At 38.2% G+C, this 25,547-nt stretch overlaps 1 protein-coding gene across 11 annotated transcripts in view; it reads right to left on the bottom strand.

The window, feature by feature from the left end:
• Positions 1-25,547, bottom strand: part of DOCK10 (dedicator of cytokinesis 10) — a 216,096-nt gene that overhangs the window by 77,578 nt on the left and 112,971 nt on the right. For all 11 annotated transcript variants that reach the window (XM_064372937.1, XM_064372939.1, XM_064372936.1 and 8 more), the window contains exons 12-22: positions 21,449-21,670; positions 21,132-21,254; positions 19,478-19,560; positions 14,115-14,237; positions 10,736-10,815; positions 8,766-8,953; positions 8,205-8,270; positions 5,279-5,371; positions 1,979-2,102; positions 1,663-1,784; positions 1,216-1,302 (exon numbers count right to left, since the gene is read on the bottom strand). In XM_064372937.1, coding sequence (XP_064229007.1) covers positions 1,216-1,302; positions 1,663-1,784; positions 1,979-2,102; positions 5,279-5,371; positions 8,205-8,270; positions 8,766-8,953; positions 10,736-10,815; positions 14,115-14,237; positions 19,478-19,560; positions 21,132-21,254; positions 21,449-21,670 — 1,311 coding nt within the window. The remainder of the gene's footprint in view (positions 1-1,215; positions 1,303-1,662; positions 1,785-1,978; positions 2,103-5,278; positions 5,372-8,204; positions 8,271-8,765; positions 8,954-10,735; positions 10,816-14,114; positions 14,238-19,477; positions 19,561-21,131; positions 21,255-21,448; positions 21,671-25,547) is intronic.

Genomic DNA, 25,547 nt, shown 5'->3' with positions numbered 1-25,547 from the left:
TACGGGGTCTTGGGGAAACTAGTGGATGCTGTTTGCCTGGAGGGCCTTGGCTGTCTGAAAACTAAGGAAAAGGCTGCCAGTGTGTGGGTGGTGAAAGTTGAGGCAGAGAAAGGGTGTGTCGTGGTGAGTTAGAGACCTCAGCTAATTTGGAGAAAGCAGCTAGAAGCATAAGAAAGAGAAACTGAGGAGCTGCTGAGATACACAAAAATACAGGGTTTGGTGGAGATGGAGCATTTTGTGGAAATTGACCAGGGCTGATGGCATCAGAGAAAAGATAGGTTTAAATAGTTGTGGGTGCAGGGCTGGGGATAAGAACTCAATTGGACTCGAAGCATCAGAGGTTGCCAAGAGAAATTTTGGTCCAATGTATACATGATACCTGGACGTTTTCATTTTTCCTATGGATCAGGTATGGCTTTTAGATAAAGCAGCATGAAGCAAAAAATGAAAAGCAGATACTCATTGAATTTAAGAAAGGAGAAATACATATTTTATGTACTTGTAATAAGAATAGTTTAACTGTTGCCAGAAAACTCACATTGTGGTAAAATAAGCCTCCTTGCCATGGAAGGAATGGCTTTGTGGTAATTTATCAATGGTAATAATTATATGCATATAGACTTTTGCAGTTCATGAAATATTTTGATCACATTTTGAAATATTTCTCCTCTGGATCACATTTGCTACAACCTTAGGTAGCAGAGACTCTGTTAATATCCTTCTCCTGAGGAGGAAATGAGGACATCAGAGCTAAAGTGACTTGCCCAGGGTCACTGAGCCAGAAATTAGGTGGGGTGGCTCTCAAGTGCAGTTCTGCCAACTTCATGACATTCCCATTAGGTGAGCCCTGGGAAAGCACTGGGGATTGAATTTGGTTTTCAGGTAAAGGTCTGAAGTCTTTATTTTTAACATTTAACATTTTTAACACTTGAGTGTTGTCAGTGGAAGCAAACCATACTCCAAGGGGTTTGTGATCCTAACATACTTTTGGTATTTTGGTCTGAAGTTTTATGGTGTCTGGGGTTAAGGGATTAGGATTCTATCTTTCTTGAGGGAAGCATCAAATTATGCCCTTAACATTCTTCCTTGGTAGTATTCAGATACCTACCTTTCTGACACTTCATGAAATGATCAGACTCATCCTGTGAATATGGGAATTACCTCATGATGCTGTGAGTTAGAGAAAATGCTAGTATTTCAGGTCAACATACTCACCTGAGTATTGATTGTTGATACAACAAATGTCGACACTTTGAAAAGCGGTTTGCCACCATCAACCCATTTAATGTCACTCCCACTATGCTGCAAAATAAAGTTTGTTTACTGTCATTGTGACCATTGGAGAGAAAGAAAATAAGTAGATTATTTAGTTTATGTTAATGTGCTCTTATGATCCATTGATCTTGTATCACCATAGAGGTGGAAAATAAAAGATGCAAATACATTTAGCATTATTGGTAGATGAGACCAATATGATATCGGGATCATTTTTAACAGATCATTTCTAGTGGCCATAAGCTAAACAAGAGATGTGGCATAAGGACAAGGCTACCAGGGACATATCCACTGTGATCTTAATTTAAATAGCAGAGAAAGAATATAAACTTACGCCATTTCGCTGGTATGCTTTTTTAAAATCTTAAATGATACATTATTCAATACCTTTCCGCTTGCAGAATCTTGAAAGCTTATATAGTTAGGAGGCAGACTTGTTGCTATTGGGATGTTGTACTCTTGAGAAGCTATCTGATCGTGTTTCATCAGAGGAAGCCAAGCATATCCAACTGTGTAAAGGAATAACAAACAAAAATTTTGAGTATGAACTTCCATGGTGAGAAGTCACAATAATGCTATTTATTATTTATGAATACTAAACTTCATGAAAAATGATTCAGTAAATCAGAGCTTTCGAAATACTCTCCAAACCAATTCAAACAGAAGACATGTAACTATGCCTAAGATTGCTTCCCGGTGGTACCTGATGTTTCCAGAGCCTCCTTCTTTTTGGCGTTGGCTTTTGCATTGATGTCACAGGTGACGTGATAAAAAGAAAACAAAATATGGTGTTTCTCATGGAGTTGTGTTGGTAGCTCAATTTTCACCTGCAAGGAAAGAAACCATAGTTGGACTGAGATTAAAGTTATTTTGCCCAAGATCAGAGCAAGACAAAGCATAGCTTTTAAAAATTCTTGTTTTGTTTTCTTTTTTGGAGACTCAGGCTGGAGTGCAATGGCGCAATTCAGGCTCACTGCAACCTCTGCCTCCCAGGGTTCAAGCAATTCTCCTGCCTTAGCCTCCCCATTAGTTGTAATTACAGACATGTGCCACCATGCCAAGCTAATTTTTGTGTTTTTAGTAGTGAAACGGGGTTTCACTATGTTGGTCAAGCTGGTCCCAAACTCCTGGCCTCAAGTGATCCGTCCGCCTCGGCCTCCCAAAGTGCTGGGATTACAGGCATGAGCCACTGCGCCCAGCCTAAAAGTTCTTTAACTGAAATCTAGGTCCATGTTTAATAGTGTTGGATGCACTGATTAAATGCTGAATAAATATTGTTTCTGCTAGCAGTGATGTATTCACATGTTGATATTTTTGCTTCTTTACTGTGATGGATGATGATAATTTAGAATACCTAGTGTTTCTCAGTAGATAATTTATGCTACTAGGGTATAGATTAAATACATGCACATACATATGCATAAACACACACAGATATAACTGCAGAATATAGATAAGACACACATTGAAGAAGTGTCCTTAGGGGACACAAATTGAAGAAAGAGTAAGTCCTTGCCTCCCAGAGTGCGGTTGGGGACCAGTTACATAACCGTCACTTGGAAGTTCGTTAGAAATGCAGAATTTTTTTTCTTTTTTGAGACAGGGTCTTGCATTTGTTGCCCAGACTAGAGTACAGTGGCACAAACACAGCTTACTGTAGCCTTGACCTCTGGCTAACTTTTTGATTTTTGTTATTCTTGTTGTAGAGACAGATGCCTTACTTTGTTGCCCAGGCTAGAGTCTCAGACACTAATCTAGACACATTCAGTTGGAATCTGCCCTTTCATAGGATCCCCAGGCAATTCATATGCCCATTGTTGAGAAATATGGTGTAGTAAATGGTGCAGCTTCCGCATGGAATCTATCTCTTTTAAAACTAACAAGCATGTCTGTGTTACTGTGAGAACTAATGAGACATTTTGGGAAGTGGCCATGCTGTAGCTATACAAATAATGCTTCTGAATGAACATAAAATAAAAATTGAACTAGGTTAACAGTCTATCGAATGAGGAGCATATGCCCTATTTCTGGAAAGAAATATGTTCAACTAACTCTTTACATTTTATCATGCTTTTGAGTTTTCAAAGCCCTGCCACGTACGTCATTATTTCATTTTCCCCAGTAGCCTTGTGAGGTAGAAAGGCGCAGTGTTAGGAACCAAGGCTGCACATGTTAGGGGGCTCTGGGTGCTAATGTGGTGTGGTCAGTAAGAGGATCTTCCAGGACGAGAACCCACATCTTGGGATCATCGTTTTACACTGGAATGCCAGGATCCTGTTCAGGTAAGCTGCAGGCAGCTCACTATCAGCAATCGAGTGGTTCCCAGAATTGTACAAATTCTCATGTGAAAAAGCTCATGGCTTTCATGAAGCTTCCAGGAAATAAATGAAAATGAGAAAGATTAAAACAGTTAACAACAGTAAGAATATTAATTTTTTAAAAATCATGTATCTACAGAAAACGCATCTTCCAAATGGGCTTTGTCAAAGGGTCAACTGATAGCAGTAAATATTCTGCAATGTGGTCATGGTTTTCCCGTAACTGTTTTTCACTTTCTGTCCTGAATTTGTAGGGAGAAAATTAAACGCATATGGAAGAGTGAAATAAGGTCAGGCAGGTAGTTTCACTGGTGTTCCTTTAATTAGTTTTTGAACAGTTAATGTCCACAGTGTGGGAGGCAGGAAGACACCACCCCCTAGATGTCCTCCATGTTCTAATCCTGCCAATATGCCACCTTACATGGTAAGCAGGACTGAGCAGATGTGATTTTAAGTTAAGGACCATGAGATGGGGAGATTATCCTGGATTTTCCAAATGAGGATGGTGTCATCACAAAGGTCCTCATAAGGGGAAGGCAGGGTCATAAGAGAAGTGAGAACAGAAGGTCAGAGTGATGGGATGGTTCGGAAAGTTCAAAAGCCAAGGAATCTAGGCAGCATCTAGAAGCTGGAAAAGAAGAGGAACTGAAATCTTCCCTAGAACCTCCTGAAGTCTTGTAGACCTGCTGCAAGCTCAATTTTAGCCCTGTGAGCCATTTCAGACTTCCAACCACCAAAACAGTACGATAACAATTGCATGCTGTTTTAAGCTGCTAAATGGAGGTAATGTGTGAAAGCAGGCATAGAAAACATCTACAAAAGGCGTGATATTGTGAACATCAGCAGGTCACACTAGTCAGACCTTCACTTTATGGTTAGAAATTAAATTTTATCACTGGAACTTGTTTGTAAAAAGTTGTTTGTAATGTAAGCTAACATGTATAGTAATTGACCAGAAGTCCAATTACTTTTTCTATGTGTTAGAGCAGAATGGTGAAGCTTCAGGCTCTGGAATCACATGGTTTGGTTTGATTTCTCTCACTTATTATGTGCCCTTGGTAAAGTTACTTGACTTCTCTGAGCCACAGTTTTCTCATCCATCAGATAGGAAAGTAATGGTAATACCAGCTTCTTGGAGTTACTGTGGGGATTCAGTGAGGTGATGTGTGCATGGAATTTAGCTTGAGGCTTGGCACATAGCAGGAGTCTTGAAAGTTGGCCAGCGCAAGGCTTGTTTCCTGTTATGTGTAGAGATGAGGGGGTCCAAGATTACTTAAGTTTAGGCAGTTTATAAGTAATGGAATTGGCTCGGGCTCTAGTTCTCTGCTCTCTTCCTTATGACATGAAATGCTGCTATTGACTGGTAAAGCTATTTAATACAATCTCTTCACTGGCCAGTAAAAAAAAAGAAAAAAAATTACTCATTTAAAAAGAAAAGATACAATAAAAGCTTTAAAAATCCCATTTTTTAAAGGTCACTCCTGTCCTGAAATACATGAATTTGCAACACACTCCTGGAACAACTGTCAATTAATATAGTTTAGAAATCTTGGTAAGTACACACCTGCCAAGGCATGTCCTTAGCCAGATGAGATCTAGAGAGAGTGTTTCTCACTGCACGGTTATCTGACTATTCACCCACCTTTCTTAGGAGCCACTGGGGGCAGCGGAGGGCTGGCCCTTACCTCATCTGAGAAATCCGGATTCTGGGAGTGATGCAGAACTGCTGTGTACGCGGCTGAGGTGAAGAGGGGCCCTCCAGGTTTTCCATAAATACACTGTTTAAAAAGTTATGAGTTGAACAATTATGTGTCTGAAATTATCCCTGGGTGAAAAAAAGGCCATAACTCTTCAGTTACCAACCCTGGGACAATGGGAAACTTTGTGGTAACTTGCCAGGCTAAGCTGGCATCTAATTAACCTTGAACTTCTTTGGCCTACTACCCTGGGTTTATTATACAATGGGAGCTGCTGAAGATAATTTGATGGATTTTGTTCATCATATAGATAACACACCAGGGCCAAATACCTGTGAGACAGGAATAATACAGAGTGGCCACAGGAGAACAGACAATTCCAGGCAGAGGTTTCACACGATTAGCAAAAAGTATACTGTTGAAATCACCGCATAAGTCAGTGGCCAATAAGACCCCAAAAAATAAGATGTGGGCCAAGCTGGCTAAGACCAACTGCATCCAGCATGGTGCTGGATTTGACCTAGGTTTCTCCTAGGACCTCATGCTCTCTAACATACTAAATCACACCCCCACTAGCACCTGGGCAGTTTTGGGAACACCCATATTTGCCACAAATATAGGTGGCACCACAGTTCTGAGAAATCTTCACCTTACTTCAGAAATCTTCATGAATGTTCCACCCATGGTTAAAGAAACTCATAAAGATAGAAGCCCTAAACTTTCTTGCAGACGACTGTCTCTCTTGAGTACACCCACACTCTTCTTTCCTGAGTAGGTACTTTTTGCTTTGCAGTAAATCTCTGTACTTTCACATTTTTTGAGTCATCCTTGAATTCATTCTTGTGGCAGTGTCAAGAACCTGTTCACCGGCTGGGGTTGAGGTCCTAAATACATTGTTTAAAAAGTTATGAATTGAACAATTATGAGTGTGTGAAATTATCCCTGAGCAGAAAAAAGGCCAGACTCTTCAGTTACCAAGCCCAGGACAATAGCAATGACTCAGACAATGACCTGGGACAATGGCCAGTGTTTGGGGACCTCCCCTAGCCCAAGGGTATCATGTGGACCAATGTGACTTTTGATTTCCATGGGATAAGTGCTAACTTGTTTAAGACTGATTCCTGTAGAATGGCTTCCTGAACCGGCCCTGATATGGTTAGGCTTTGTGTCTCCACCCAAATCTCATCTTGAATTATAATCCCCACATGCCAAGGGAAGGAAGTGATTGGATCTTGAGGGCAGTTTCCCCCATGCTGTTCTCATGATAGTGAATGAATGAATTCTCAAGAGATCTGATGGTTTTATAAATGGCAGTTTTTCCTGTACTTGCACACGCTCTCTCTCTCTCTCTCTCTCTCTCTCTTTCTCTCTCTCTCTCTCTCTCGTCTGCCACCATGTAAGACGTGCCTCTTCCCCTCCCACCGTGACTGTAAGTTTTCTGAGGCCTCCCCAGCCATGCAGAACTGTAAGTTAATTAAATCTCTTTTCTTTATAAATTACCCAGTCTCAGGTAGTATCTATACAGCAGTGTGAGAACGGAGTAATACAGGCGTCATGGAACCAGCTCTGGTCTAGAGTTAAGGTCTTGTGCAACCACAAAGATTGGTTGGACCCCAGCTCCTGACATGCCAGCTTCTGAGATAGGCTGGTTATGGTCTCCACCACAGTATGCTACTATTCTGTCCAGCCCTGAATCAGGCCAGGGCCTGTGATATGACACTTTTTTATAACTTATAAGCCCCCTTTGTCCAAAGCTCAGGACTTCTCTTCTCGAGTCTGACATTTGGCTTTGCTGTATCTCTGTGTGGTGTTTTAGAATGCAGTGAAGCAGGGGACCCGCACACCTGTGATTGTCCTTCTTTCCTAGAATTTTCCCATAAAAACACTGTTCTACAGGCCAGACATGCTTGCCATCTCATCATTGCCTCTGTTTGCTTGACGACTATATTTCACTTGAATTTTTCTCTCCTGATGCTAACACTAGTTTGGAGTTTGGTGCAAGTGGATGCTGACAGTGGCTCAAGACTATTAAAAAAAAAGACTGTCTTTACTCTGCCTGATTAATTCGATCACTCAATTAAATATTGTTCTTCTGATTAATGCTGCAAATCAGAAGACCCAATCTGTACCGGTAGTGTGCTGTAAGAGGCTACCTCAGAGAATGGTGTGGGTTAGTTAGAAATTAGCTTTGTCCTCTACTACCTCATACCTTCGATTTGCTGAAACTGTTAAGCTTGGCAGCAGGCCCACTACAAATAATTTCCCCCTTAATTTTTATGGGTTACTTTATGCTGTTTGAAATGCCTAACATAAAAGCAGCATACGATATATTAAATATGAACTCTAAAAAATGCCATTCAGTTGCAGTTTTATAGAGTAAAACGGCACCTCATAGTTTTATGGATTTTACCAAATCACATGATCAAAAACTGGGCCTGACTTCTCAGAGCCATTTTTCAGTTCCTCAGGTACTTGGCCACGTGCACCTTCCATAATGGTTAGCATCCCACCGGCCCCACTGCGTTAGCCGTTGGGCCAGTATGCAGCCGCAGTGCTTCTGCGCAGACCACACGAGGGCCGGCTGGGATGTTCTGTTTTAAATCAAGCATGCTGAACGGAGAGTCAGGCTAATCTTTGAAAAAGGCTGCATCTTCCACAGGGAGCCTTTGCATTTATTTCACATTAGAACGGTTTCCTTTTTTCCCAGGTCATGAAAAGCTAAAAGAGCGACAAGACTGGCGTAACAGAACTAGTTAATGATGACTGTTAAATCAGGTACGTTTCAGATCTAAAACAAATGTGTTAAATCACTGCTCTTTCAACCACACTCACACAAAAAGCCCCGCAATGGCGGAAAGAATCCCTGCACCCGCCTTCCCCCTTTATGCTGGGTCCCTTTGCTGACTTGGCTCACCTTCAGGGGCTTGGCACTTTCTTCATCGGAATTTTTGAATTCAATGCACACAGTTATATTTCGTGCCTGAAATTACAGAGAGAAAGAATGGAAATTGTAATTTCCTATCAAATAACATTAAAAAACCCAAGTGCCTAAAATAAGTAGCTTCTAATTAAATCTGCAAAATGTAGAATACCCAACATTTTCTTGTGACATTATCTATAATGTTCTGAAATAACAGAAGGATCTGGAGAGAGTACTTAAAAGGGAAGTAAAAGCTCATATTGAAAGGGGGCAGGCATGCTATTTTTAGAATATCTTAAGAAACTAAAAAAATAATTGTCTAGAACATAATTATTTGACTGATTTAGAAAAGATTATTAATATGCTACAAAACTGCATCCTTAAACACTTCTAAGATAAAATTCATCCCTGTCTCTTACTAAACATTTTCTTCAAATGGTTTTCTATGAGAAAGTGTTGCCCTGTAGTAATTTGTATTTGCACATTCAGGAACTATCTTATATGGTCTAAGTATGGTGAAAAGAAAAGATGATATCTCAGAAACTTCTATCATACCTTGTTGAAGCATTTCTGGCTATCATACTTGAGGTGTTTGGGGTAAATGTAAATTTGATTTTTATATACTCTATAAGGCCGACAATACTTTGTTGAGTCGTAAACAAATTCTTCTACCTCCACTGTGGGATCTGTTTGAGCCATCATGTTGAAAGGCTTGACAGGGATAAAGGACGATGTTACACAGTCTTAAAAAATCAGAAAATAAGAGTTTGTCATTTAATATGGTTCTTTTAAAGTGAACAATACTTAACATATTTTAAAATGAACCCACTGAAGACAGACACTCTAGCCTTATACACCATTTGGTATTAACTTAAGCTAGCATGAAAAATTTGTAGGAGGTGGGCATGGCAGATCAGCAAGCTACATTATTTAATTTCAAAACTGATGTCTCAGAAAAACCAGTAAGCCTTTTAGATGGATTTATAAACATTTTCTTTTTGTATTGTTTCCCATAAAAATAAATTTTAACTAATGAACCACTGAATATAATAACCAACTATTTTAAGAAATAATCAATGAATCTTTGCTATAACACTATAAAAATATTACAGATCATGATATATGACTGAACAAAGCTTTGTCGAATAGATCTATTACTGACAGTACCAGATGGATTAATAGCAATATCTCTCTATGAAATAGATTTCACAGGATGGGTGAAGTCCCTCTCTACATCAGTAGATGCAGTTTATTTATTTTTCTCTTCAGTTTTTACCACTTTTTGAAAACTACCCTTGGAAGAACAGCTTAAGAAAAAATGATTAAGAATGTATAAATCAAAACTCCTGTCACCAGTTTGAAGGCTGGAGTTGTGGTACTGAAAGAGCAAGGCCTTCTACCTTCCTTTGTCCCACCTGGAATCTGACTGTGTTCTAAAAAGCAAAATGATTAGCTACGAATGCTTGAGAATCAGGTTACAGTTTTCTTTTTTCAAAAACCAATTATAATATTTTATTATGTGTTCAAATTTCTCTAATGTCCTACCATTCTTCCAAAGAGAATATTTAATGCCTCATTTGTTGTGTTTCCCTTCCATAGGTAATAAAAGCAATAGTCCCAAATCAGGTAGAGGAAATGGCTTAGTTTATCTTCTGCTTTTTCACACCAATCAATATAAAAATGATTTGGAGCCATGTCTTAAGTTAGAATGCTCATTACATTTCATATTAAAATGATTTGTAGAAAGTTACAAGGATGGAAAACTTAATAGTGCAATGGTAATCCAAATATCCCATGGCAATAGTCCTCTCTCTGTTTAGAGTTCATTATAGAAGGCCTTTATTCATTTTTTTGCTTTGCTGAGCAAGTCACTAAAAGGTAGAATCAGAAATAACAAAACAAACCAATTTTATCACTTAAAAATTAAATTCTGAAACTCTTATTTATAAAGTTAACAGAAGCTCCTTCTAAAAGTTTTTGCTGACAAGACTTTGACCATATTCTGAAAAATATATATGTTCTCTATATAATAATGCAGTCTGACAATATTTAAATTATAATCACTGCATCGCCACTTGAGTGGCTACACACAGTGTTCAGAGTAACCCTATGGCAGCACACTATGGGAGAACCAGCCTTTATTTTGAGTGAGAGGAACTGGGTAGAATATGTTCTTCCATTACGGGTTATTGGTTTGTTAATCTATCTGAATCTGACTTTCCTCCTTTGCAACCCTCCAGGATTTGAGGATGAAATGATATAATTTAATACCTTGTTGGGTGCATGGTGCATACCAGATAAACGTTAGATTTCCCTGAATATGGCTCTTGCCCTACAAAACTCATCATCTTTCTTAATGAAGCAAAAAGAAGCCCCACATTTCTATAGCATCATGAATTCCATGTATTTCAACTTAAAAAAAAACCAAAAACCTTGTAACCAACCAACCGACCAACCAACCAAAAAAAACCCCACTAAATATTCAATATTAAAAACTCTGCAACCAAACCATGACATCATCATACTTGGATGCTCCAAAGGAACGTTGTCAACAGTAACGTCCAGGCTTCCAGGAATGGTCTGCATTTTGCTTATTCTGTCGGCCCTGTAAGAATGCATGAACAAGGAAACACAGACAGACAGACAGACAGACAGACAGACAGACAGACAGACACACACACACACACACACACACACACAGTATTATTCCAATTTTCAGGGAAAAAGCAGTCATCTACAATTCTGAACTTTGTTAAGGGTAAACAGCAGACTCTCAAATAATCTTGTGAATGATTTTGTTTAGTTAGTTTAATTTTGCAAACTAAAATACATGTGAAATTGCAAATAAAAATACAAATCGGGAAGGGGTCAAGTTACAGATTTTCTGAAAAAGATTTTAGGTTTATTTCCTTCTACTTCAGATAACATAAAAATGATCAAATAGTACAAGAGTAAATGATAGAGTTTTTCTTAACAAAAGCCAATAGTATTTAAACTGGCTTAAGTGATTCACTCTCATAATGAATTTTAAGAAGTTTTAAGGTGGCTCACACCTATAATCCCAGCACTTTGGGCGGCCGAGGTAGGCAAATCACGAGGTCAGGAGTTCAAGACCAGCCTGGCCAATAGGGTGAAACCCTCTCTCCACTACTAATACAAAAATTAGCCAGGTGTGGTGGTGTGCAACTATAGTGTGGGAGGGCTGAGGCAGGAGAATTGCTTTAACTCGGGAAGCAGAGGTTTCAGTGAGCCAAGGTCGTGCTACTGCACTCCAGCCTGAGAGACAGAGTGAGACTGTCTCAAAAAAAAAAAAAGTTTTGATAGCAAGCTTGGTTTTTGCTACAATTGCGAAGTGGATGGCCCGTATTCTTCCTCGTCACCCACAAGCAAGGAGGACAGGGTCCCTTCCCTGAGCGCTGTTTCTTCTGCTCTCTCCCACCCCTAGTGTGCGGACACCCCTTTCCTAGCCGTTTCTCACTCACATGCACTCCCTGGCTCAAGTCCTTGCATTTCCCTCCCACTCTCTCTCTATTAAAACCTCTCGCCAATCTTCCTTTAGAGTAATGTGGAAGCTGCTGATAACAGTTGCAAGTGTTATCCTTCTCAGGAAATCTACTTTGAAAGGTGGAATAATTACAGTGGAGGGTGAGTCAGCTCTTCTCAGCTTGTGAGAGCTGAATGTTCAATTTTCAGGAATTTTGCTTGACAGTTAAACGCAGCCATTAATAAAAATTAAGTTATATAAACATCGTTAAACAAATTACATTAAACCCAAAGGTAATAAGTACTCAAAATTCACCACTTTCTGATTATTTTACTATATAGTAAGATTATCTGTACACCTCTAAGTGTATAGTGGAAAGGCTGTATTGTGGCGTATATCTCTTCCTAACCCAATGTTCAGTGAAGCCCCATTGGTAGGTTGGAATCAGCAGTGATAGGAGTATTTACAGCATAGACACCAGTCATCAGTACAAGTTTGTTATTTCCTTGGAGAGTTGGTTGTGAAACATTTGTCAGCACCTCACTGAGAATAAAAGCCATAAAGTGTGAAGCTGACATGAAATAATTTAATATCAGCATTGCACTATGTATTCTAAGGTACCCTTTTAATTGTCACAGTAATAACTTTCCTTGCTATTCACTGATAACATGCGTTTTGTAAGAGTTTTTTTTTCTGTTTATAACAGATCACTCCAGAACCTTCTGCCTGTTCTCTTCTGCTCAGCACTACAGCTTTTCACACTTCAGTATACTGGCAAAAAGGTAAAGAGGAAAGGCTGGGCTTTAGGAAGTGGTATGAATTTTGGCCAGGATGTTTCATTACTTTAAAGGGGAGGAAGCTCTCTCCATGTAAGAAGTGGTCCCTTTTTTTTGAGACAGGGTTTCACTCTGTCACCCAGGCTGGAATGCAGTGGTGCAATCGTGGCTTACTGCAGCCTCAACCTTCCAAGCTCAAGGGATCTTCCCACCTCAGCCTCCAGAAAAGCTAGGACTATGGGCACATGACACCACACCCAGCTAATTTTTAAAATTTTTGTTAGAGAAGATGTTGCCACTGTGTTGCCCAGACTTGTCTTGAACTCCTGGGTTCAGGCCATCTTCCTGTCTTGGCCTTCCAAAGTGTTGGAATTACAGGCGTGAGGCACTGTGCCTGGCAGGAATGGTCTTACAGCATCAAAAAGAAGTTAGATTGGTTCCAGACTCCTCCCAGATGTTATTTTCCATGTTTATTTTGCTTTCTAAGGTTTATTTTTCCCAGAACAACAACATCAACAGCACATTGGGAAAAACTTCTCTTCTTGTCACATAGAGTATATCCTCTACAGAAGCTGCAGAAAATATCAATTGTTCTTGTTTTGTAATATTATATTATTTTCATTTTGGACAAATGAATGAAGGGATACGAGATTGTTGATTCTTTGATGGGAGAGGCAGAGAGTCAATATTTGGGAAAGGGCAAAGTGTACAAGAATACTGTGTGTGTATTAGAGGGTCAGTAGTTCATGATAAATAGCTTGTAATGAAAGACCTCGTCATCATTAGATGTTGGATGTATGGTTATTCTTTTAAAAAATGTTGTGGCATGCATATGTTTCCTCTTTTGGCAATAATTTCCACTGTCTTTTCTAAAAGTATTGATGGAGCTATTATAAGTGATTATATTTACAGCAAAATAATTGTTAAATCATGGTCCTAAAATTCCTTAATACTCTTCCTACTGAGAGATGTCTATGCCCCCTTCCTTCGAATCTAGGTTCTGTGTCTGGGCTCTGTGACAGCTTGACAGGTGACTATGGCAGAAATGGCACTGTAACAGCTTCTGGCCCCAGCCTGAAATCAACAGTCATCATTTCCTGCCCCTTGAGACACTTACTTTTAAAACCAGCCACTACGCCACAAGGAAGTAAAAGAATCTCATAAAGAGAATCCCTCAGAGAAGGACCGAGATCTCTAGCTCACAGCCCCCGCTGAGCTTCCAGCCAGCAGCCAGCACCGACTGGCCGGAAATGAGCCATCTTGAAAGTGGATACTCTGACCCCAGCTGATCTCTCTCAGACCATGCCTTGTGTGGCAGAGATAAGCTCTTCTCACTCAGATGTGCTCAAATTGTGGACTCCGGAGCACAATTAGTATAGTAATGTTGTTATTTTAAATCATTAAGTTTTGAGGTGGTTTGTTATGCAGCAATAAATAACTGGCATAGTTTAACATTTCACAGTTCTTCAATATAATTCTAGCAATTTTTACTTTTGTGGCACTATTTGGGCATATGTGGAGTCACCTGAAAAATACATGCTTTCTGGAGGTTTGAGCATTCGAGAAATCAGATCCTCAGGTATTTATGAGGCAATAACAAATCAACATGGCTAATTTATGTGAATTTCAAATAAAAATCCGTACCTCCTATAATCTGACACCAGTTTAATTAGGTCCTCAGTTGAAATCTTGCTGCTTTCTTGTCTATACAATGGTGAAAATCTTGAGTCTCTGTCCACATTTCCCTGGTTGTCCTTAAATACTGATCTGAAAGAAAATATTTATTCAGGTTGGTATTTGGATATTTTTCATGAAGTTGTACGTTTAAGGTGACTATATTAATTAAACTTCTTATTTACAATCAGAGAAACTCTAAGAGCTTATAAAATAAAAAGATAGAAAACTTATTGTACAAATGTTTCCTTTATACACTTTATCTTTGTTATCTTTAATTTCTTATTTTTAACTCTGTATCCAAAGTGATAACATTACATATTTACAATTTTTTTATGATGGCTCACATTTAATAACTTACATCAACTTTGGAGTATTAGGGAAGTGGAGAAAAGGAACACATGTTATTCATTTAAATTATTTCCTCATGACACCTTAAACCTGGGCAGGACAGAGTCACTTCAATTTGGGTGGCACTACTAGGATTTACGAATAGTGGCACAGGGATAAGCTTGTATATGTGAGTGTGGAAGGCCATACTCTTGACACATTTTCTTGGAGTTAAATGTGCCCATGTCCTAACTCTTAGATCAGTGACAAAGATAATACGGAAGGCACCTGAGTCAGACTTTTGTTTTAAAGAAAGAGAACACTATGAATCCGAGCCACTTACTTTCTTCCGTGGTCTATTTCATTGGAACCAAGGAATGTTAGGCTTAGTTGAAATACATAAATTGTTTTTGTCCAAATAATACAGTAATGTCAGGTAATACTTGCTTCACATATGCACCATGCTTAGATGTCAGTTTTAGATGAAGTTCCTGGTATCTCATTGTACAATGTGTGGTTAAAAAATTAGACCCATATATTTTCTTCAATGTTAGAGAAATATTTAATTCTTACTTCAATGTTAGAGAAACACTGAATTCTTACTTCTAATGTAGGGGCTTAACTAGAGTATTTTATCACTCTTTAATTTAACCGAATAATTTAATGCACAGGCTGAAATGGCCATTTATATGGATATCAGATCATACAGCTTTAGTATTAAATAGAACACTAAAAGAAAATGGGCCAAGATTTTATCAGAATGGTATTTTTAGACACATTCAACTTGTCTCCTCATTTTTTTCTCTGTTAAGTAGTCAATGAGGGAAGGTAAAAAGGCAAATAACATTGGGGAGACAATAAAAATATTAAACATGAACATTATTTTTATTTAAATATTCTAAAGGGCTTTTGCTTCCACGTGTCACGTGTTGAAACTAACATGTCACAATTTCCAATACGAGAGAAAGCTAAACTGAGCTTGGGCAACAGCTTTTTAATTAACTAGTGACTTCCCTTTGATAGATGTGAATTGTGGAACTCAGTTTCCTGTTATCCACAACTCTCTCATGGAAATTGCTCACTTACATTGAACACTTTTCATAAAGAGAATGAAGAGTACAGCACCATGGGAGAAGTTTTGCTCACAGTGCTGTACAACCTGTGGTTGCTCAATAGATATATAACTGGCAGGAGAAAAAAGAATGGGTTCATCTACACAGATGGTTTTGTGATGGCTGGAACACTATGCCCAGTTCCAACTGCTACAGTTGAACAACGATCAGCATATTGTGAGGGTCTCAGCACTATGATATTTGGGTTATGATCATATGGATCATAAAATATGACCCAGCCATTCCAAAACCATTTGTACAAGTTTTTTGTTTTCTTCCCCAAAGGAAAAGAGCCTTAGGTGTCCCTGATAGATTCATTCACAAACAGCATGAATAGCCATGACATGTAGAATGAAGTAGACATACTTTTTTTGTGGCTATGGAAGAGAACACATAAAAGTGGTTTTCAGACAGCCGAAGATTATTTTGAAAAATAAATTATTGAATAATTATGGATTTAAAAAGACAGAAGGAAGCACTGTGGATTGCACTTGGATTTTTGTCACTGGAAGGATTCAAAAAGAAGTTGGACAACCATTTGTTGAAGACGTTGTCAGTATGGGAATTAAATGATAGTTGCACTGTGCACCGTCCACAATTGTAGAGACATGAGAATAAAATGTTTATTTTAATTTTGCTTAATTAAAAAAAATTCAGCATTGAGTGCTGGTCTATTTAGAATATCAAAGGAGATAGTCAAAGAAATCACAAAAGAGTCCTGGCATGGATGTTGGCACATATGATTCTGGGGATGATGTGCATGGAAAGAGACCCGTTCACAACCCAGACACATTTGGAAGGGTCAATTTTCTCCTGAATCAATGAGTACAAAATACGCTGTGTAGTCATCTGCGTATGTTCTCTATTCCTCCCTCAAGGATAACCTTTTCAGTATAAAATGGTACTGCAGCTGGTGCCAAATATAGGAACACCAAATTAATTTCAGAAAAAGTGTTGTTCACAGCGGCGAGCATCTGTGCACACTGCAGTGGGAGGGATGATTAGATGTGGGTGAAAATATGGTCATAATCTAAATTTTCAATTCTACTCTTTTAATGACAGTTGATTGTAAGGGCCAAAATGTCTTAGGGTACACTGAAAGCTATACTGCCAAACAAACTGCAATCTAGAAAGCGTAACAGGAAGGAACAGGAAGGAGCAGTAGCTGCAGAATCAGCAGTATCAATCAGGTATTGAAGAATATCGGGAAGCTGGCAATGACATGGGCAACAATCAGCCTTCCTCTGATTTGTTCACATTTATGTGAAGCAGTTTCCACATTGTGAAAGAGAAATTAAAATCTTTGGCTGGATCTTTTGTACTTTTTTTGTGGTTAGGTAATCCAAGTTGTATGACATGATATTTTTAGAACTGTACTGCTAACTGTCTTTCTCAGTTGTCAGAGAAATTTATGTGGAAGTAAATCACATATGTATATATACAGATTGGTGGTGTTTCCTAACCTACAACCAGACCAGTAATTGGGCATTAACACGGTATAAGCTTGTGATTTCATTGGCTTTCCTATTCTAGGAATAATTTCAATAGTCAGTAATACTGTCAGCCTCTCTAGAGACGTCATCTGTCTTTTTTCCAGCATATTTTACTAGACAACTTCTAGTTGTCACTAGCGGATTGTCACTTCTCCTAACTTCTCAGGTTCTTTCAATAATGGGTAATTCTTTGACTTCTCTGCTTTATATTGTTTTTCACTGCCCCAAATTTATTGGAAAAGGGGACTTGTTGAAGTAGATATGATCTGTAAGTGACTTTTAGTAATAATATTAGAAAAATGATTTCTAAAAATAACAATTTTTATTGGGTACATAGCTGTGCTCCTCAGTCCTTATAACGGTAAATCAGATATTCTTATTTTCCTCTTTTGTATATTAAAAATATAGGTAAAGGCAGGTTATGAGTAACTTGTCCAACTTCACTTGGCTAATAAAGGATAGAGTGTTTTTTTTTTTCTTTTTTTAGAGACAGGGTCTCACTCTGTTGCCCAGGCTGGAGTGCAGTGGTACTATTTTAGTTCACTGTAACCTCCAGCTTCTGGGTGCATGTGATACTCCCATCTCAGCCTACTGAGTAGCTAGGACTACAGGTGTATGCTACCACCCTTCGTTAATTTTGTAAATGTTTTTTAGAGATTGAGTCTCATTATGTTGCCCAGGTTGGTCTAGAACTCCTGGCCTTAAGCGATCCTCCAGGAGGCCTTGGCCTCCGAAAGTGTTAGGATTATAGGCATGGACCACCACGCCTGGCCAGAGTTAGGATTTTTGAGCTCAGCTCTGGCTCTAAAATACCTGCTTCTAAAATCTCAGAGCAATGTTGGATCCTTAAAGTGAAAAACGTGTGCACGATAATAATTTTGTTATACTAGAATATGTCACAACAGACATCTTGCCTCTACTTGCACCAGCAGGTTTTCTGGAGAGAATTGAGAATGCTTAACAATATCAAAAATGTTTAATCAGTGAATTATAATTAGTTAGCCTTTCTCCTGAAGCTTATGAGAAATAAAAGCAAATTCATTATAAAGGGTTCTGTATGTCTAAATCCCATCTTTTTCATGCAGAATGCCCTGGCAGTAGTTGCTCCTATAGAAAGAGATACAAAAGGGAGGATAAAGTACTATTCACGAGGTATTTTATGCCAAATGCTTCTGCGCTTGAAATTGCACGTACTACTCATAAGGCAGGTATTGTCAGCTTCATTTTATAGCTGGGGACCCTGAGACTTGGAGTAGAAACTTGTTCCAAGTCACAGTAAGTAGTGGCCTGATCTACGTGTTTATCAGACTCCTAGGCCTGGACTCTCCCTCCCTTGCTATGATGCTGCTTTAGGGCAAGCTAATTCCTGGAGACTGCATGAATCTATCTTGGTTTACTGCTGCCCAAACTTCCACATTTCTCCTTCCTGTACCTACTCACCTCCAACTTTAAATAACAACCTCCAAATTATGATAAATATCGGTAAGTTTCCCCTGGATATACATCACTGGGAACTGTGAGACTTAAAAATGGCATAATCAACAGGTTCTCTCTTTCTTCTGGATTTTAAAGTTGGATACATTGAGATAATGCTACCAAAGTTTGAATGAATGCTTGATAGGCTGTCTTATTTTGTAGCTCTAACCTTTCTTAGTTCATTCAGTGTGTACATTCCTGACCTTTTAATCTTATGAGTCTATGCCAGGTTCTTCCTCATTCAAGAAATTCTTATACTAATAAAGATGTAAAGAGATCGAGGAGGACAATAATAATTAATGATTAAACAGATCTGAAATGCAATTATGGTTCTTCATGAAGAGGTTATGCATCCAAGTGAATGACGTGTCCTGTGTCCACAGAACTCAGCCTTTCTATCAGAGAGGCAACTGGTACTGATAAATTTGGCTAGGCTGAAGAGTATCAAAATCAAGATGAGTTTAAATGATTGGTTTGATGGTTTCATTTGGACATCCATATATAGGCCTGAGCTCTATGCATAGATGAAAACATGCAGCTGCATAAGAAATAGTGCATCCATCTGAATTTTAGGCACACCGGACTCTCAAGGCTGACATAATGTCAAAGGTTTGTTAAGTCAAATATACATAATAAACAAGTTATGACATTGATTTGATATCTACCAAGAACCGAAAGCATACCTGGTCATGCACGCATGGTACATGTGCCATGGCCCTCTATCATAAACTGTATTGCTAAGATGTCTTGTAAAATGTATGTCTCAGGGAAGCTCAAGATGTTTATGAAGATGACCATATTAGTATTTTTCTAGGTGTAGACATGTTAAAAATAATAGGTAACACAAAAATGTTCAAAGCTGAAGCTTCCAATCCCAACATTAAATGTATTTCTCGTCTGTTGGTTGCAACTGTTAACCTACCTTACTGCCCAAGCGAAAGGCATACGGTATTTTCCCAATTTGCTGCAGAACTGTCTGTTGGATTTTAGTATCTTTTGTGCATACTGAAGAAAAAATAAATACAAATATTTATTTTTTTGTATTTATATAAAAAATACAAATATTTTTATATTGTATTGTATAAAATAAATACAAATACAAATATTGTTTAGAAGAGCACTTTACAAATTGTACATATAAAATAATACTAAATACTTTTTCATATTATTTTATACTGAAACAGCATACCTCTATTTTACTGGCCCATGGATTTCACCTTACAAAGAACCAAATGGTGTGCTCTGTGTTCAAACTTTTATTTCTTTCTTTTTAGCTTGGAAATTTCGAATGTAGAAAATATCCATGTCCTGGAATGTCAACCTATTTTCCTTTTTTTTTTTTTTGTCTTAAAAGATTTTAAAATCTTCAATGGAAAGTATTAGCAAATTTATATTTACAGTTTATTCTATATCCCCTTTTATTTGTTATGGCAAAGGGCAGGAAACTGGTTCTATAAAGTGCCATATAGTAAATATATTGGGTTTCATGGGCTATATATTCTCTGTCACAAGTTTTCAACTCTGTTTCTGTAGCAGGGAAGCTGGCATAGATAATCCATAAATGAATGTGACTGTGTTTCAATAAAACTTTATTTACAAAAACAGGTGGTAGGCTGGATTTGGCCCACATACCATAGTTTGCCAAACACTGAATTAAGGTATTCTCATAAATATGTTAAACTCTGCCCTAAATTGTCATACATGCTCAGATTCAATTCTTGTAAGTTATTTCCCCAATATATTTCTTTGGCATAGAAAATACAGACTTTTAATATTTATTTTCTATTAAACAGTAATATTTGATTATTAAAGAAAATATAATGGAAAAGAAGAAAGGAGAAATGTATCACCTGTAGTTCCACCATTCAAAGCACAGCGTTCTCTTTCCTCTTTCTTTTTTCACTTAAGTGTTATTATAATTTGATATACAATTATTCATTTCACTTTGTTCATCATCAGCATTGCTGATGTCTCATTCACTTGCTTTTACTCAGATGATTCCTAACGTTTCATTATTATTAATACTCTGATCCTTGGAGTGAAAGTTTTATCCACATTTGGATTTATTTCTACCATTAGATTCTCAGAAGTCAGAAATTACTGGGTCAAAAGAATGTAAACCGAAAAAATATACTTAAAAATTTTTCTGGTGGATATTCATTTCACCAATAAGTGAATATTTCAAGACATACACACTTGATAATTCAGCAAGAAAGTGTGGCTTTTTTTCTTAAAAGCAAATGAAGTTGGCCAGGTAAAGTGGCTCACGCTTGTAATCCCAGCACTTTGGGAGTCCAAGGTAGACCAATCACTTGAGGTCAGGTGTTCAAGACCAGCCTGGACAACATGGTGAAACTCCATCTCTACTAAAAAATACAACAAATTAGCCAGGTGTGGTGGTGTGCTCCTGTAATCCCAGATACTGGGGAGGCTGAGGCAGGAGAATCCCTTGAACCCGGGAGGCAGAGGTTGCAGTGAGCTGAGATCGCACCACTGCACTCCAGCCTGGCGACAGAGTGATACTCTATTTCAAAAAAAAAAAAGAAAACTAAGTTATTTATAAGATTATACATTACCTTGTTGGAGTCTGGGTTCTTAATATAAGGTTCGGCACCACTTGCAATATTTCCCATCAAGACTTTTTCAATTTTGGCCACCAAAACAATCTCAGAATGTGGATTGCTTACGGAAAATACAGCCTATGTACAAAGAAAGCAGTTAATAAGCATGGAAGAAACAACATTGTAGACATTTACAAAATTCCATTTTTTTGAAAAGAAAGGATCGCTTTAAGGGAATTTTTATTCAGGAAATTGCCCATCTTATATGATCTATTGGTAAGAATAACGGAACAAGTATTTTCCATCTCATCACAAGTAAACAAAAGTGCCACCTGCTTTGGAAATTTTAGCCACTCCTCTGGAAGTCCCTTGATGTGAGGTTCTTCTGATTGTCTTGGAGTGATGGTGTCAATGTTGCCATTTTCCAAAGCCACAGATGGCCCCAAGAGCATCTGTCTGACAGCAGCATGATTTAGATCCACGTGAAAATCAGCAGAAATCTTTCTGCTGTCTCTGAGGTCATAAAGTGCCACACTCACAAAAAAAGGCTCAATCTGCATGAAAAAGGAAGAACAGATGTTTTTGACATAAAATCATTATGCATGCAACAGCCTTGTTAGTTCATCATTTAACAAAGCAGTTGATAAAATACACGCAGCAGGCAAGCCCCTTGGCTCAGTGACCCGGGATCGTGTCCTCCAGCAGGTGCCTTAGATCCCGGTACTGTACCTCATTGGTTCTTTAGTTTCCCTGTCAAGAACTCTCTTATGTTGCATCTGCATGTATGTTGGGCCTTACAGTCCTTCCAGTTATTTCCCTTACGGTCTTAGCGAATACATGCCACCTCAGTCTCCTAGGCCGTTGAAAACTGTAATGAAATCCTAGAAGTTTCTAGACTGCACTGTGGTTGGACTTCACTAGGACCGCCACATCTCTGTTTTTTATCACAGCTTGATAGAATCGTAATAATAGCTAACAGTTATTTGGCATTTATTATGTGTTTGTCACGGTTTCTAAGGCACTCCTAATACATTAGTGTCACAGATAAGTATTAAAACACTGTGGCAAGTAGGTAGGTGAGCATCAGGCTGTGAGGGAGTCTGCTGGCAGAGAGGGCAGGAAGTTTCCTAAGAGAAGTTGGTATCTTCGTTGAATTTTTAAAACAGATATTAACTATTTTTTCTCCTATCTTGAAATAATTTTGAATAGAGAGAAAGGTTGTGTATAAGGTGCAAAAAACCACTTTAATTATCCCCCTTGCCCAGATTCAACTGTTAACTTCCTATTTCTCTCTCTCTCTCTCACACACACACACGCACACACACACACATACTCACACACACAGATACCTATTATAACCAGTCTGAATGCTTTGGGAGCAAGTTTCCAATAGTATTTCTCTCCTCAATACTCCAGTGAGTGTTTCCCCCAAATGAGGACACTCACCTGCCTAATCACTGTGCAGCCATCCAAGTCAGGAAAGCATATTTGTCTAAAGCCACTGTGCAACTCGCATGCCCCTTTCAATGCTGCCAGTTGACTCAATAATGTCTCTGTTTTTCTTTCTGGTCCAGAATCTCACCTAGGAATACTCATTATATTTTTCTGCTATTTCCCTTCAATTTACTTGAGTCAAAACTGTTCCTCAGTTTTTTTCTCTCTTTCATGTTTTTGGTCTTTTAAAGCATACAGGACATACATTTTGACATACATTCAATCTGGGTCTGTTGTAAGTGCCCTCATGACAGGACTCAGATCCTGCTTTTATGGCAGTCAAATCTCAGATTGATGCTGGATTTTCATACTTCATTGTATCAAGAGCACACAGTGTCAACTTCCTCAGCAACTGTGATGTTAACCTTGATCTTCTGGTCATGTTGGTATCTGCCAATTTTCTCCATTATAAAGGTCACCATTTTCCCTTTGGCAATTGATTTGTATTTGTGGAAGTATATTCTGAGATTACCCTCATGTCTTGCTACTCATCAGACACAACCCACCCTACTCTTCATCTCCATTGATAACTTCCATTGCAGTCAACTACCACCATGATGGCGACCAATGGTGATGTTCTAGTTCCATCATTCTACACTTATTAGCTGGTATTCCACTGTAAGGATGAGCTTTCCCTTCTCCCTTATTTTTATATTAATCAATTAATTAATTGATTAATACAAGTATAGACTCGTGGATTACTGTTTTATTCAATGGATTTTGCTCTCATGATAATCAGTGTTAATGTGATGCTCAAATTGTCCCAGATTTGGCTACAGGCACTCCTTTAAGATAACTTCTGGGTATTTTTTGGCAGATCTCCATCATTTTTTGAGTACTTCTTTATCAAATAGGATGCTCCAGGCTTACCCTATAACACTTCTCATGCTCCAGATATTTCTCCAAGAAGCCCTGGTTCCTTTGTAAATGTCCCGAGGGTGACATTTACAAACCAAGATCTAGGTGCTTGTTGTGCTCACTGTCACTGGGATATCATTACCTCTGTGCCCTTCCATCACATGGAGGCAAGAAACACACACACACACACACACACACACACACACACACACACACACAGAGTTTATCTCTGTCTGTATATGTATACTTATTAAACACCAATTAGTTCATGTTTATATTTCCGCTTCCAATACAGACACTCGAGGGTTCATTCTAGCCTTCCCATTTTTCATATTGATAAGTAGGTCCTCCAACAGTGAGCAACCAGGATCTCATTACCATGAATCTGTTTACTTACTTGTTCAACCAATTACTTATTGGTTCAAAGTAACCAGTCTCCCTACCATACCAGCCATCTTTTCTAATTGCCTTTACCAGCCATCTTTTCTAATTGCCTTTTCTGGGCTGCCCTGCACCTGCAGAAGCATCCAGGGCAGGCTGCTTCTGTGCCTCTTCATGGCTTTCTTCCCCCTTCAGTTCTTGGGTGCTCACCCAAATCCAAGCCTCTATGTGGCTTTCCTCTTAACCTCTAGCCCCCAGGCTAGGAAGGAAGTGGAAGATGTGAAAATGGGAAAGTTATGGAAGATGAGAAGAAGGAGAAATTTCTTGGTCAAGTTTTAAAGAAGTAGGAATTAGGTAAAGAGTTGGTTAGAAGGAACTTGTAGGTATCGTGAGTGACATATGCAAAGACATAAGACATCCAGGAGCACAGGAGAAGAACATTAGAGTGGGATTAGAGTGGAGGCAAAAAGAAAAATTGGTAGGAGGTGTTTGTGGGAGAGGCACTTGGGAAACATTAAGGAAGTATGATCAAAGAGCTTGGAAATTCTTTGCATGTGTTTGTATTGGTTGATTGGAGAAAAAGTTTCACAGGGGCATGAATACAGGAAATTCCTAGGTTTGAGGATACATGAAACAAAGTGGATGATCATACCATTGGCTGATACAGGGGATAAAGATACAAAGATGAATTCTAAATAGGACATAGAAAGTCATATGTGGGACATCCCAGTAGGCAGCTGGATGTGTGTTTTGAGCTGAGTCAAGGAAACTGGGTTGGAGAGCTAGACCTGAGAATATTTTGTTTGTGGATTCCTACTGAATCCATGAAATAGAAGGAAATCAGAACTGGATTCTGGGAAATATCAACATGAAAAAGATGGAGATGTGAGTAGGGAAAACAATGTGTAAAACAGATTGGAAAATAGGAAAAAATTTTTAAAAGCAAACTAATAAAAAATTTTTAAATGCTGCCAGAGTATCGCAGAAGCAAAGAAAGATTCCAGAAGGAAAGAATGGTCAACTAGAAAAATGTCACGTACAACGGAGATTAAATTAGACAAAGACCAAAATAAGTAATATATGTGTATGTAATTACATACATATATGTACATATATACATATATTACATAAAGGTACATACACATAGTTACACATTTATGTGATTACAGTTGGAATACGCCTATAAAAACAAGCATTTTCACTGTTTTAAAATTTTACTTAATTTTGAGTTGATGTCAGTCTCTACCAGTATTCTGTGGACAAGCAGATTATAGTGAAACGCCATATTGTGATCCAGTTTATTATTATACAGACTCACTCATATTATGGGTTTTGTTAAACGCTTAACAATATCTGCTGTCTTTTGAAACGTAGTAAGTAATGTGACTAGTTTATACCGGGGGACAAGTTCAATTTCTTAATATTAGCAATACTTTCCAGCTCCCTTACTGTTAGAAAAAAAGTTTTTGCATATAAGATAAACTCAACAAATTATTTTTAAAAATATAAAGCAATTACAAAGTAAAAATTTTTATAGCATATCAATTTAAATTATTTGTTGTGTGGTAGTGGTAGTCTGCCAAGAGTTGAAAAATGCAAAAATTACAGAAAAACAGCTCCAGTGGGAACTCAAAATGCACTGAAGGTCAAAGCAAAATCATTATTTTTTCCTGAATTGTTGCTTTTTGATTTTCATTT

Source organism: Aotus nancymaae, unplaced genomic scaffold (genome assembly GCF_030222135.1).
Source record: "Aotus nancymaae isolate 86718 unplaced genomic scaffold, 86718_ANA_hifiasm-v0.15.2.pri h1tg000008l, whole genome shotgun sequence".
Taxonomy (NCBI): Eukaryota; Metazoa; Chordata; class Mammalia; order Primates; family Aotidae; genus Aotus; species Aotus nancymaae.
This window is presented reverse-complemented; position numbering and strand designations above follow the sequence as displayed.